This window comes from Pleurodeles waltl, chromosome 3_1, assembly GCF_031143425.1.
Source record: "Pleurodeles waltl isolate 20211129_DDA chromosome 3_1, aPleWal1.hap1.20221129, whole genome shotgun sequence".
NCBI classification, from domain to species: domain Eukaryota; kingdom Metazoa; phylum Chordata; class Amphibia; order Caudata; family Salamandridae; genus Pleurodeles; species Pleurodeles waltl.
Genome location: NC_090440.1, coordinates 1,722,955,488 through 1,722,971,550, shown reverse-complemented (window position 1 = coordinate 1,722,971,550; position 16,063 = coordinate 1,722,955,488). Strand labels below are relative to the sequence as shown.

The 16,063-nt window shown below is 41.9% G+C and overlaps 1 protein-coding gene across 1 annotated transcript in view; it reads right to left on the bottom strand.

The window, feature by feature from the left end:
- The window catches only part of BARD1 (BRCA1 associated RING domain 1), a 454,311-nt gene that overhangs the window by 90,385 nt on the left and 347,863 nt on the right, over positions 1–16,063 (bottom strand). Inside the window, exon 7 of the mRNA XM_069225636.1 lies at positions 5,451–5,562. Within this exon, the coding sequence (XP_069081737.1) occupies positions 5,451–5,562 (112 nt within the window). The remainder of the gene's footprint in view (positions 1–5,450; positions 5,563–16,063) is intronic.

Sequence of the window (16,063 nt, the reverse complement as noted above, 5' to 3'; positions counted from 1 at the left end):
TTCTCGATCCTTTAGGCCACCACGTATAATAAAGGGGAAGCTGTAATTCTCGATGTAGACATTGAGAAGGCCCTCAAGAGCCTGGAATGGATATTTTCATATAAGGCGATGATGCACTTGGACCTCGGGCACGATGTTGTGGCGTGGACCCGCTTACTATATAGGGATCCATCGGCCAAGGTCAGGTCTGGATGCAGTATTTCAGAGAGCTACATAGTGGAGCAGGGCACCCAACAGGGATGGCTTTTCTCTCCCCTATTATTTGCTCAGGCTATGGAGCCCCTAGCTTGCTACTTCGGGATGGGAACCATTGATTGGGGCATAGCGGGGGGAAACCAGATCCACTATATTGAGTTATACAAGGATGACCTACTGCTTTTCCTGTGGGATGCAGGGGTAGCGCTACAGAAAGCCCATGAACTATTGCAGATTAACTGGTTGAAAACCTACATTTTCACGACTCCAGGCCTCCTCCAGTGGGGTTGGGAGCACTGCAGTGGGAACATACCTGCCTACCCTATCCGAGATTAAGGGCATATCATAGCCCTGCAGATGTGTTGGAGGGCAATATAGGGCAGGCAACTCAGGCCCTCTGGACCAGTGCCAACTTCTGGAGTACACTGCCGCTATCAGTAGCGTGACAGGTGGCATTACTTAAAATGGTTGCCCTCCCCAGTCTTTTATACTTCTTTGTGACGCTCTCAATTTGGATCCCAGCCTCCTTTCTCTGAGACCTTGATAAGATGTTTACAAGCTTCCTCTGGGACTCGGGTTAAAGGAGAGTGGCTACGCCGACCTAAGCCTGAGGGTTGCCTAGATGTACTCGACTATAAGGCTTATTATTTAATGGCACAGTTACAATGGCTGGCACGTAGACTGTCCATGAGGAGTGAAAAGCCCCCACTAAAACCAGACTGACGGCGCTTAGCTAGAGGTCTCCTCCAGCTCCTGCCTGTAGGTGCTGATCACACAGCAGAGTTCCAAGTATTGCGTCGGTGCTGGGCTTGATGCCTGCAAAGGAAGCGGACATGCACACCATATTGTTCTGACATCTCGATGAAATTCTTGATGGTACTTCCACATGGTGGGAATTGGCGGGGGCTGACAGAGTGGGTAGCGGGTGGGGGGAGCAACAACTGTTGGGGTCCTCTATGAAGCAGATGAGTACCTCTCATTTGAAGACTTCTGTCTGAGGCAGGATTTACCGCCGGCCCACGTTCTCTTGCAGAGGGCTGTGACAACGGCTATTTGCGCACATTGGCGGTCAGACCTAGTGGAACCACCACAGGCAGTATGTTGTCACTATATAGTTACTTCCTCCTGAATCTTAAAGCTATCCCCTGCATATACCGAAGGTTGTGAGGGGTTATGCTACTTCCCTTGACCACTCTGAGAACCCGATGGGAGAATGACGTAGGTATTGCTATTACAGACCAGGATTGGGAAAATATCCTAGAACACAACCCAAAGACCATTAGGAATGGCAGGTTTAAACTTAGCAACTTTTACATGTTGCATAGGGCATACCTTACACTGGGGAGGGTTAGCAGATATTATGCTTTATGCGATTTGCCCCAGATGCAGGGAAGGAGGGGTGCAATTCCTTCATCTGTTCTGCAGCTGTCCGAACCTGACCCACAACTGGGAGGGAATAACAGAGACACTGGCAGGGGCAGCTGTCCGAACCTGACCCACAACTGGGAGGGAATAACAGAGACACTGGCAGATGTCATTGACAGGGAGGTCCCATGCACCTCAGCCCGTTGCCTACTGAGTTGGTTTCCACACATGGCAAAGACTAAATTAGCAAGCAAGTTTCAGGAGTTGGCCTTTGTCCTTGCCGAAAGGGAGATATAACCAGAAAGAACCTCAAGACGTGGCTCTTTGGATGAGGCCCCTCACCTCCAGCACCTTGAGACTCTCACGGATGAGTAGCTGCGCTTTACAAAAACTGACTGACTGAGAAACTGAAAAGCCCCAGGGGGCCCAGACTGGAAATATGGAAGAGGGAGATGATTAGAAAGAACCCTTGTGGCAGTCCAGGCGTGGGAGGCCCTAGTAGATATGCTGTGAAACCTGGAACCCTTGACACTGGAGGAATTATGAAATATCCCCCTCGCTTTTTTCTCCAGACACTCCAGGAAGTAGATCCCAAAATAAAATACACTTACAGACATTCCCAGACATGACATGGCTTGTATATAATGACACTTAGGAACAACAAGCAGACTTCCACTGACAATATGGTTATGTTCACCCCCTGGAGTAAGAGGGCACTAGTAAGGCACGCAGCGGGGGTGGGTACCTGGGAGGGAACCATAACTCGTTCCGTAGCAGGAGAATTTAGGTAGTGGGTATTTTAGTAGGGTACGTCAAAACTTTGAGTATACTTACTCTTGTTCCTGCCTGCACACGAACAATGCTGGAATACTTTTCCTTTGCATTATAATTGTATGTGAAGGTAGGGGGAGTTATTACATCAGTTGTATAATATGCCATGAACACGATGTGCACTAATGGGTTGTATTATTATTGTTGTAAAATGCAATAAAACTTTGTTTAAAAAAAACGACAAAAGGTTTATGCACATGTAAGTACTACGGTGGGGGGAGGGTAAATCTCTATGTGGGAAGAGTGTGTGTGTGTGTGTGTGTGTGTGTGAGAGGAGGAGGGTTGAGGGGGGAGGGGTAGAGGGCAGAAAAACCCCTCAACAACGTGTCTCTGAGCGTGCTCATTTTTATCTTCAACTATATGTACATTTGTGTATTTTCGGACACGAGAGAGGAATTCACAAAAACATTCAGTATTATTTGTGGAAAGCTGTAACTGCCACAGGTTTCTGGGCGTAACCTGGAAATGTTTGTGAATTCTTAACATCTGGAAGCCTGCACCCAGGTAAGCTTGGAATCTTGCAAAGGCACTTTTTTTTATTTTTTTTCCAAGAATCAAGCCCAGAGTGTCTGTTAGTTAAAGAATGTGGTAATTGAATATGGTAATTGTGCCACTAAAGTTTATGCACTCGTACATTTCCAGATTTATAACTCAGGAATTCACTAAGGCTTCTAGAAGGGCACCTTGAATTCTACGTCAGTTCTAGATGTCAAGCCTCCTCTGCTGTCATGGACATAAACCTGTGGGAGCTCTGTAATCACAGTGATAGCTTTGCTGTCAGATGCCTGGGCCAAACTTTCTAACCTGACAAGTAGTTGTTCTGAGACCTCATATTGTAAGATGTGTAACTAGCAGATGTTTTAGTCTGCCTGTAAACTAAAAGATATCTCTACTGTTTCAGGTCTGCACCTGCAAGCCATGAGGAGCATGTTTCACATCATGGTTCCTTAAGCCAGTAAAAGTAATTTGACTTTCTGTCTGGTGCCTCTTATTGTACGACCTGTGGAACCTAGGGAATATATTGGCTGTAAGATGGCTGAGCTTGTAAGATATGTGTAAGTTATGGGGTAACTTTGCTTTTTAAGCATGAGCCCGTCAGATAAGTGTAACCTGTGGGATAGTCACTGTATCTGATGTTCTCCATATCCTGGGAGATATGTTTAATGCTTATGACTGAGCCAGTAGGATTTGCACAGCATTTGGTAAAGGTCTGCCCTTTATGGCAGAGCAAGTGAAATTTCTGTAACTTCAGGGCAGGACCACTGGAATCATGCAATTCTGCAGCTGCGCCATTCTTCCCTTAATGTTTGCAGTGACTGCCACTTACTCCACCATCTGCTGCATAAATATAAAGTGTTTCTAGCACAATTGGATCCATAGTTACTAAAAAGATGGCAATGCGTGTTCCTGCACAGTGGAAGGCCCTTCGTGAAGGCTATTTGGTCACCTTCTACTTGTTTACTACTGTATTTGGTTACTAAACTGGTACTGAGGTAAAATCCTTGCTCACACCAGACAGTGCTACCATGTGTAAAAGAAACACAGCATAATGAAGCAATGCAAACAGAAAAATGTGCCGCACTACGCTGCATAATTTGCCTTTTCTTAATGCATAATTTAGTCAACACTTCCACACAATTTGATCCTCCTCTGCTGTATAATTGCACTGATCCTGTCTAAGTGATTTTTCTGCTTTCAGATGCCTCATCCTGTAATATATAATTTACTTTCTACATGATGAGAAGAAACACTTGAATACTTTAATGGACTCACATAATCCTTTTATCAGGGATTCCTGCAATCATACGGTGAACCGCCGGTCCTAATTTACATGCACAACAGCTCTATTTGCAAGTCATGAACAAATACACAACACTGCAGAGAGACAAATACAGTGGGCCCGCTCACCTGCAAGGTGGGTTCATGCAAACACTGGAACAACAGAGGTCGCTGGTACTCATAAGCCTGCCAATCATGAACTGATGCTGCATGGCAATTTTAGGATCAACAAGGTGGCAATCTCTCATTCATACACAGGCAGCTTAGTAAACTTCCTACCAGGGCTGACTGGGCACCTTCTTGTTGCCTCAAACTGTTCCTTTACGTAATTTTTAGGCCTCGCCTGCATGAGCACACACTAGTGCAGGCACTCTCCTATGAGAGACTCTTGGGTTCCATAATGGCCTTGGAACCCAGACATTGCGTACCATTAGTTTGCAGTATTATCACTCTTTTTTGCTGCCTTCTAATTGGGCAGCGCTTTCCAATCGTCACTTTCTTTTCCTTCAATGGCTCATGGACCAAGCACACATTAACTTAAATTACTGTCACTCTGCTGGTCATACGCTGCTCACTCTTTGATTCAGGTACTTTAAAAAAAACAAAAAAAATCTGCGATGCTGCAACGCTGGCTAAGTCATCATTTTTTTAATTTTTTTTTAAACTTTCCCCACCCGTCACCATCCTGTTTTTTCTCCCCCCAACTGGCCCCATTCTTCTTATTCTTCCCCCAACACCCTCCAAACATGGTCCATGTTTAATCACTCCCTCCCACTGGCAGAAGTAAAAAAAAAAAAATTATAACACTATGATGTGGCAGCAATTTCTTTAACTGTCCCATTAATCACCCACCCCCCTGTTACCCACCCACACTCAATTACCAAAGCCAGCAATAGTTGGAAGATAGGTGAGACCTATTGGCTTTGTCAATGTCTGTTTTTCTCTACATTTATTTTCTGTGTTTTCAGAATTTCACTATTTAGAAGATTTTCGTACAGTGACTCAAAGTTCACTGAAGTGACTGTAATGCTAAATTACAGCAAATAATGAAAAATATTGGACTGGAAGGTATATCCGTGGCTCAATAAGAGATGTTCCTTCACAGAATCGTTAAATGCACGGTGTTTTCTTAGTATTTTTAAGTGTGAATATTAGAAAAGGTTAAGAAAAGACGAAGCTTCCCAGAACACTGGCAGGCTAGTGAGTACACTTCAATAACCAACATTTCTAAGCACTACAAAAGGTCAGCTGCCTTCACGTCACACGTCAGCAGTACTTACAACAGGGCATTGGCCATCTGAAAGGGATTCCTCATTTCCTGACGGTATCAGCAGTACTGACTTCATCTCCTCATTCTCTGCATAGTCCACAGGCCGCAGACCGAATATATTGCTGATAAAACAAGCGCAGATGGGGTTTAAATGAATAAAATATGTGACTGAATTGTTAAGTAGATGCATTACAGGCCAGTTTTATTTCATCCTCCCACCTCCTTGTTACTTTTATGGCCACAACTTCTCTCCACCAACAGTACCAAGCACAGCCTGTCAGAAACAAAGGCAGACAAATGGAACACCGTAAACCGCACCATTTGGAATAACCCACAAAGAGTCAGCTAACTGTCCTCATTCAACAAGAGGGCATAAAAGGGACTTATGCTCTGAATGTTTTGAGCCATCATACCTGAGAGACTTTCCGCAGATTTTCTTTTTTATTTAACCGCAACTCACCATTATTCGAAAGTCGCAGGCAGAAGAGATGCACGTTATTACGGTGGTATTTATTTGTTCTTTATATTCAGATTCGTTAAATACATGGATGTTTTACCATTCTTACCCACCAGAGCTCTGTGGATATATTGCACCGTGCTATTTCAAATGAACAACAAAATATTTCTATATACGTCTTCATTCTTTGTGTGTGCCCTGTTTGGAATCTGAAAGATGTAGAAGTGATGGTATTTTAGGTCACGCTGTCACTACTTTATTACACATGATCGAACTATAAAGCAGCCCAATTCCATGTGTGCATTAAGTATGAGACAATTGTGTACTTATAAAACGGAAACCTAGCACCAAAGGAGCAGAGTACTATAGCCTTGTAGGCAGGCTGGATGCGATAATTAAACGGAAAAAGAGGGCGAATGCAGGAGGGCCATTTATATCATGTGAAGAAAGTGGGTGTTACTGGGTGGAGGGCCTGGGGTCAAGGTTAGAAACGGGGGGAGGGGAGGCCTGGAGGCCGAGTAGTGAGCGGGAACTGACAGATTATGCTAACAACATTTAAGGTATCAAGGCCACTTCACACGTGCATAGATCCCATGTTTCCCAGGACCGTGTGTAATGTGTCACTCTAGGGCCACTTTTTCCCTTGAGTTCTGGGACTTGAAGTCTGGTTTGAAAAATAAACAAGACTGCAAGTCCCAGAATTCAGAGTTAGAGCCTGGCATGGTGCAGTAAATCACGCATGATCCTGGGACATTAGGCAACTGTGCATAAATCCAGAAGCGGTAGAAAGCACACAAAGAGCAGTAAAACTGATTGCAATTTAAGGACTATGGTCTCCTACATACTCTCAGCTAAGTATTAAATAAAAAGCAGGTCTCCAAGTCTTCATGGGTGAGGGGATTGCCCAGTTAGGAACCAGTAAAGTGATTTAGCACAAAGAATAAGGTAGGTGGTATTTAGATTCCTGGAAACTTGTTTTTTCCTTGTTTGCAACATTTCTCACAGAGCGCAACTACATCATCCCAGACCAATTCTTCTCACCCGATCAGTTCGTTAACAAGTCGTATGCAGGCCTTTATCACAAATCCCATTTTGAAACATCTTTTCTAGATAGTTTATACTTATTTTCAGACGACTGCTAGTTATTAATGTTTACTTGAAAAACGGATCCCTTTGAAACAAAACTTTAAGTACTCAATTTTGAAAGAATTCAATGGAAATATTTTTTCACAAGTCATCAATATGATCGTATTCTGGTTGCCACTGCCATGCACCCTCCTACTTTTAATCCCTTCACCCAGCACCATCATAAATTGTCTTCTCACTGTTTAACTTTTATCTTTCTTGGGACTAGATAAAGAAGATAAAGAAGACATTGAGATAGAAAAAATAAAACTTAATTTGGGTAAAAAATAAAGAGATACTATCAGTTAGGGATGAAAAACTAGGTTGTGAGAAAGTCTGCTGACAGAGGTGGCACCATCATAATCCAGATTATAGAAGGGCTCTGGGTTGTCCAGCCGCAGGCTGGTGGTCTCTAATGAAACCTTTGTGCCAATATGTGAATATTTTAATAAGACATTTTATAGCACTGGAAATAGCAAATGTTTAAGACAGTGCAGCACTGAATAATCTGACTGAGGTTTCTGATAACACAACCGTCCACAAACATCCGACAGGAGGTGTTGACAGTTATTTGTAGAATGGACATTAATGAGACTTGAGAAAAAAACATTAAAAGTGACCACAACATTCATACTTGAGTGTGCTGCCATTGTACTCACACCTAACTACTACTTAAAATGGGTTCGAATTACAAAGGTTTTTTAGATAGGTGTAAACTTTGACCCAAACTCTACGTGGCCACCTTTCAAAATGTGCATAGCTTTCACAACGGGAACCCATAGAGTGAGCATACACACCTGTGGATGCGTTATACAGGTAACATTTTTGGTATGGATTTAAAATGTAGGCCATTAATTATAAGGTGAGCTTCCTTGATCTTCTGATCACAGTAAGTGAATGGCTGTGGGGTTTAGGGTTACAAATCTGATTTGTTAGGGTTAGGATCATAGTTGCCTCTAAACTGCGCACCTGTGCAAGCGCACACGCCTAGGTTTCCCTCTGCGCAGCCACCTACAATCAACGCACACTCCGAAGCACTGCTACATTCATTAAATGCTTCACTGTAGCCTTTGAAGTGCCGCTGATGGTGGTGACGCTGCGCTTCCAAATGCATTTTAAAGACACGTTTTTGTCTTTAGAAATGCTAATGGAGGACGTGTGAATGTCTGCAGGGCAAGCATGAAACAGCTGGAGAGAATTTCCAAAGCTTTTCCTGTAGCCTGAGTCCAGTCTGCCAAGTCCACAGACCTGTGACTCCTCCACTTTTCGTTTCTCTTTCTCTGTCTTTGCACCTCGTGGAGTCACTATTTTGGCTGCGCACACATACTTGTCTGAAGCGTGAATATTATGAAGTAACATTCTTTGAATGAATGAATGGATTAATTAATTAGAGTGTATGCAAGTTAAAAAGTGCATGAGTGGTAAAAGAATAAGAAATAGTGAATGTATGAGTGAATGGATTTGTGGGTTTTTGAGCATATGACTGTCAAAGCGAGTAAGGGTATAAACAAGTGAGTAGATAAGTGAAACAGTGATTGAATGGGTTAATGAATGGGGAGTGAGTGTCCAAGTGACTGAGCTAGTGATTTAGTGAGCAACTGAATGTGGAAATGAGTATGTGAATGAAGCAGTGAGGGATTTATTGCAAGCACATCTTATCACTCAGTGGCGCACACAAGCAAGAAAAGTTCACCCGCCAACATTCTATTGCCGCACACGAGAAAGAAAAATTAGAGAGAACATTGGTTAGGACTAAGTTTCTATTGGCCAATAGGGCTAGTTAAGCATAGGGCTCAGGGCATCTCAGCCCGGGCGTTGATGCTAAGGGCTGAGAGGACAAGGGCAGTTGCCTGCTTGAGCCTGTTCTGGACTGGCCAGGCTTGGGGCCAGAAATGCTGTCCTATTTTCCATTGACCAGAAAGGACCTTACTCCCTACACATCCTTCAACAAGCAAACACAATATCAGCAAAGATATCCAACTCATACACCACAAACTGACCTCATGCAGATTCCAATGTCTCATCAACCAACACAAAACCCCACATACCACACCTTTACACATATCCACCACAACTACAAGAGTAAGACACCTTCATTCTCACACCAAACACTTCTCTGTCCATTCCCACTAACACGTCCTGCCATCGCCCACACAAACACAAAACCACATTATACATTACTTTCAGCCATCCAAATACACACTCCCTGTCCATACAAACCAACAGCACTATCCTCTGTTTGCTCCTGCTAGAACCCCTTTTATCACGATAATACCTAAACTCAGCCTTCCAACACATCATCCACAAACACCCTCCCTCTCTCTCTCTTCCCCAATTACACACAACCATACACTCCCTCCACTCCCCCACATATATTACCCCTTCCAGTGATCAAAACTAACACAAATACCCCTAACCCTCATCCATCCCCTCTTACACAACTCATACACTCTTCTCCAAAACACATCACCACCCCCTGTAATATTCTACCACTCACCAGCACTAACTCGCATACAAACACTTCACAGAAAGCCACTACATCAATATCTCCTCTCACTATTCCACAAAAGCAAAACAGACCACACACATCAAAACAACAAAACTTTCATAATACTTTCCGTCACACCCACTCCCACCGTCATGACAACACAAATAATACAAATCCTGACCAATCTTTACTCCTAAATTCTCACTCTTCACAAACATCTACCACAAGCACCCCAACACAGCAACATTCATTCACCGCCTCTCATCCACTGCACAATTTACAGCCTTCCAATATCATCCACATGCGCTCCGCCACCCTTTACCCATACTCCTTCCACACTAAGCAGACACAAACAAAATGCCCCTCTTAACAACTTTGCATCCCCTTGTCTATTACACAATAAGGCTACTGTACAAAAAAAACTACACTCATCATGTCACTCTCAACCACCAACACACACAGACCCAACACAATGACTCATAGGCCTGCTCGTAGATGAACACTACATTGTAAAACAGGACTATCGTGACCCTCACACAGTTATCACAACCAACAACACACCTGCTACAAGCTCTAAATATACTCCACACCCTTCTTCAAAACAAAACAGCACCACAAGCATACATTTTGTAAACTGATTGCTCATAAATGCTTGATCACTCTAAAAAAACAAGCACCACATCCACAACCTGCTCAAGAACACACAACCTGACTTACTATTCGCAATGGAATCATGGTTGGGAAAGGACATGGCCCCAGTGTTGCATGAAGCCGTTCCTCCAGGCTTTCAAACCATCACACAAAAGCATGTAGGCAAGAGAGGAGGTGGACTAGCTACTATATTCAAACAAGCAACAAATCTCAGTAAAACAGACATTTCCATACAAGGTTGTGAGGCCCTCCTTAAGAGATGCCACGCTACACCAACTTCCTCCTGTAACTTTCTCCTCCTTTACAGACCTCCACCTAACAATTCAACATTCCCAGACACTTTTCTAGATACAGTCTCCAACCTTATAACATTATACTCAAACCTATGCATTCTTGGGGACCTAAACATTTGGTTTGACAAACCCAATATGTCCAATCCAAAAGCTATCACCACTGGCCTAGTCACACTGAACCTACATCAGATTGTACACAATCCCACACACATTGCTCGACGCATCCTAGATGTCATTTTTGCAAAGCCTGAACTAGTTACGGTTCAAAGCGTCACATGGTCAGACCACTGTTTGATAACTTTCTGCATTAAACACCACAAATCAGCACACCCCACAGCACCTTACATACATGCATTTATCGACCACGGAGAAAACTCAAGTTTGAAGGCTTAGAAACATAACTAACAGCCAACACAGATCTAGACACAATTAATTCTGCTCCAAAACGTTATGAGTGGCTACAGGAAGCTTTCAATATCCTAATACCACTCAGAAAACCTAAACAAAAGAAAACCAACACCTTAGAGAAACACAGAACTTAAAAAAAAGCAACAAATCAGAAGGTTGCAATGGACCTGGGACAAAACAAACAACATTCAAGACAAACTTCAGCTACAAAAACTAAACAGAATATACAAATCATCAATCAAAAAAGCTAAAAAAAAGGGTACTACTCAGACAGAATTCTAAATGCTAAATCTGCAACTAAAGAATTTGATAAAATGCTCAATGAATTTCAAAAACCTAAATGCATTAAGGAAGTCATCCCATTACTCAAGATTTATCAAACCTACTGGTAACTCATTACACAACCAAGGCAGACACATTGAACTCATAAAAACAGAAGAAAACCATCAGCATCAACCCATTTCCTAAAATCTCCTCAAAGAGAAAACCAACCCAGCCTCTGCACTCCTTCAAACAAATATCACAAGGTGAATTTATGGATTTGATCAAAACAAGAAGGCCTTCTGGCTGCCCCTTCTGACCCTTGTCTACCACACATCTTCAAGAACTTTCACCTGGAAGAATCATCATCAATAACTCTTTAACTACAGGAACTTTTCCTGAAGACCTGAAAAAGGCATACATACTTACGTTATTAAAGAAAACAAACCTAGACCCACAGGACCCCAACAACTACAGACCAATTACAAATGGACCTTTCCTGGGCAAACTGATAGAAAGAGAAGCATTCACCCAAATGTCATATTTCATTGACAACAATTGCATACATTCAGACTACCAAACTGGATTCCGCCCAGGAAGAGGCACTGAATCGGCACTCATAACAATCTGGGACGATCTTAAAAACACAGTCGACCGCAATGGATTTGCAGCACTACATCTCTTGGACCTCTCAGCTGCCTTTGATACTGTTGACCATGACACCCTAATTCAAAGACTCCACGAAGCCGGCATACAAGGGACTGTTATCAAATGGATTACATCCTACCTTCAAAACAGAACTAATCTTATCTATTCTCCCTCCTTCTCGTCCAAACCCTACTTCACAAAAGCAGGGGTCCCCCAAGGATTAATCATCCCATCAATGCTTTTCAAAGTCTACATGATGTCATTACCAGAATTGATCAATTATTTTCAATTCACATGCTACAAGATGACACACAAATACTACTTAATTGGAATGTCCAAAGACATTGAAAACTCACAAATATTCAGTTGCCTCAAAGCAGTTGATCAGTGAATGACTTGAAGCCATCTTAAACTGAATGCTTCCAAAACGCAAATACTCACATGTGGCGACTGGAAAAATTGTGGCCCACTCTGTGCCTGGCCTGACGACCTGGGACCACCTCTTCAAGTATCCACGGAAGTTAAAAACCTTGGAATTACCATGGACTCCAAGTTAACAATGAATGCCCAAGTGGACAAATTAGCATGATAAAGCGTCATCACCTTGAAGAATCTGCGACACATCTTCCTCCACCTCAGATTTCCACACAAGGTGCAGGTTACTATCTCTCTTATACTATCCAAAGTGGATTATGCCAACGGCCTCTACCATGGATCATCTCTATCTATTATGAAATAGATACAACATATTCAGAACTCAGCTGCCAGGCTACTATTACATGTAAATCCACGAGCCCACATCTCACCTGCATTGAGAACACTACACTGGCTACCCATTGCCAGAAGATCCACCTTCAAGCTGCTTTCTATCGCCCACAAAGCTATACATGGAACATGACCGCTTTTCATCAGAAACAAAATAACCCAATACATTCAACAAAGAAACCTCTGCTCAAGAATGGCACCACGCCTTAAAACACCACTATACAAGAAAAAGACAATAGGTGGTACATCCTTCTCTGTTCACGCAGCCAAACTATGGAATTCATTACCCCCAGATGTAAGATCCATGGATAACTAACTTATCTTCAGAAGACTACTCAAGAGATGGCTCTTTCTTTCATAACTACCATATTCAAACAGCAATGGTCTGCATACGCCTGTGTTGATAAATATTTATAATCTGATTATGTGTATATTCTGGATATGTATAATGCTTTAAGAAATATGTATACTTACTATTTCATAATAATAAATTATACACATACTCTTTAAGCATGTTTATCAAATGTACATTTACTCACTGTTAAATATATATATTTGTGTGTGTGTGTGTATGTGTATATATAAATGTGTGTGTGAATATATACCTATGTGTATATTATTCTATGCTTAACATGTTCATAGGTCATTGCATATCTCCTAGATAAGATGTTATATTAGATACTTATGAATCCCTGCTTTCTTTTTTATATCACAATAAGCAAATGTTATCTTAACTATTTAGCAGCAAGCGCTGCACTATTGAAAAATTGAGGAAAGATAAATGAATGTTAGAAAAGTATACTTATTAATTAACATCAAATATTACAAATCATGAAAGTCTGCATTTATACAATACTACTTTTCTTCTCTTAACTTTATTATACCAATTATTATATTCCTTGCACATTTATCTCCTTACTATGTATTTAGATATTTATTTATTACTCTAGTCGTACTGTATTAGAGAAAAAAATAATATAATTTTTACTCTCCTGTAACCTTTACTCTGTCTCCCCATCACCCTATGTCGGTATTAATCTATCCTCCATCCCCACTCTGACTCATCCCAAACTCACTCTGGTACTTTTATCTCCAAAATAGCCCTGCCTAAGCTCTCTCCTCCTCTACCACATCTAGCTCATCCCAAAACTGTTTACTACCATGATCTGCCAAACAACCCTACTACATTCTCCCTCATTTATCTCACCTTTGACTCATCCCCTCTTACTACTATGATCTCCCAACCTCTTGCCACAGACTCGTCCTTCCGCTATCTCTCCTTTACTCTTCAAAGGCCTCATGCTATTACTATAAACTCTAAACTTCTAGATTCTTCCCTCCTCTATCCCTCCATTAAGCTCGTCAATTCAACTAACAAACTCACATATCCTCTGCTCATATTAACTCATAATAATACTAATACTGTACTCATATTTCCCTATGCTAATCCACCACTAATTCCTCTTGGGTTCCGGAGTAGCGTGCTACTGGCTGAAAAGCACTTTGACGCCTCGTCAGGGGTGGTAAGCGCTATATAAACACAATTACAATAATCTCCACACACAGATATATTGTATTCCAACCACAAAGATTCCCTTCTGCGATATGCAAGTCACACAATCTAAGGGGTGACCCGCACTGCAGGCATTTTTTTCATAGACAAACTTAAAAATGAAAATTTGAATTGAAGTATTTAGGTGCTGGTCCCTAGTGATGCTAGTGCATAGCAAGGTTTCCTGTTGTTTTCATCACACATGTTCACATATTTTCTTATCAGTATCGCATTGCAAGTATGTGATCTCTTTTACAGTAACAGATTTCAAAGGAGCTCATTTGCTTTTTTGATGGATGTGCGGTACACTACCACTTTTTTCATTTTAAAAGTGTTTATTTAAATGTTTAGTACAAAACAATATGTTGGCATATATGCATAGGTTGAGATTAGTTACAGAATATTTGTTCTACTAGACACTTGTGTGAGGGATCGAAAATAAATTGGTGTCTTTGGATGCTCAACCAAATGGTGGGAAAGCAAAAGAAGAAGAAGAGAGAGAGAAAGAGACAAAGAAAGAGAAGAGAAGATAGAGAGGACAGAAGTAAGACAAGGGGGGCAGAACACAAATGGAAAAAGAAGTAAAGGGTACTGATGGAACAGGTGGGCAGTGAAGGAGGCCTGTCAAGATATCTAATTAATTTGGCCAGACTGTGTTAGGAGGCGCAGGAATTCTGGTTGTGAACCTGAGCAGAATAAGCGTTGGGGAGGATGGGGTGGGGAGGAGATGTCCGAGAAGAAGTTGTTAAGGTTGATTAAAGGAGGTTAATCAATTCCAGATTTCGATCCAGGTTATTCCATAGTGTTTTAATGGCTGAGATCCAGAGGTATTGGGTAGAGAGGATGGGGTGTGCGCCACTAAAGTTTTTCAACCACTCCCACCACTTGTGAATGGATGTATTTCCCAATGACTTCAAAGAGGTGAGGATGGTTTTGTGAGCAAGGGTGAACATTAAGTCCATAAGCAGTTGGTCTTCTCATTGTAGGCCCATGGTGAGTATGAAGTTTCTGGGGAAGTTAATTTCACTTATGGTGTCAATGACGTGTGATCCAGAAATCGTGCAATTGTGGGCATTCATCCATCATATGGCAGAGATCTGCGTTTGCTGAATTGCAGGACCAACAGTTATGAATTTCAGTGAGGCCTCGTGTGGCTAGGTGATGTGTGGTCTAGAATGATCTCTGAAGGATATGTAGTTTGGTCTGTGCACGATTGAGTGCAATTTTCTTGGTGAATGGAGAGGTCCATAATTTTGACCAGTCAATGTCAGACGGATTCGGTAAGCCGTTTTGGGCACAGTCCGAACACCATTTCTGTTGAGTGGTGTTATGTAGTAAGGTAGTAGTAGGTTTGAGTTTGGCATAAATCTTAGAAGTCAAGTGTCCGCCTTTTTTAAATAGTGATAGGAGAGCTGGGAGTAAGGCATCTTTAAAGTGGTAGGCTTTATGTTTGGAAACTGAAGTGTTAATTTTTAAGAAGTCGTAAAAGTCTGTTGGGGAGATTATCTGTCTGTTTAGTATCATAAAATGATGGCGGGTTGTGTTTGGAACCAAGGTCACCCACCAGAGATATTCCTTCCGACAGCCATGAATTCCTTATGGGGATGGAGGTGTCATGCTTAACGTCCTTGCTAACCAAACTGAGGTTAATAGAACATGTTTAATAGTCACATTTGAGAGTCATTTATCTAGATGTAGCAGTACATTCCTAGTGTGCTTTAGGATTATGTTGTTGAAGAAGGGATGATCTTTTTGTATGGTTAGCAGAGAAACCAGCAGAAGTTCTTTCACTATTAGTTGTTCGAGAGAGCTATGTAGGTGTAAAGTCATGTGGACTAGTAAACCATTTTGCATCTTGGGTATCCAAGAAGGCGAGCTGGTATTTCCTAAAATCTGCAAGGTTGACTACTCCTAGGTGTTTGGGAAGGCAAAGTTTCTTTGGAGAGCCGTGGGGTTTTTAGTGTTCCAGATAGAT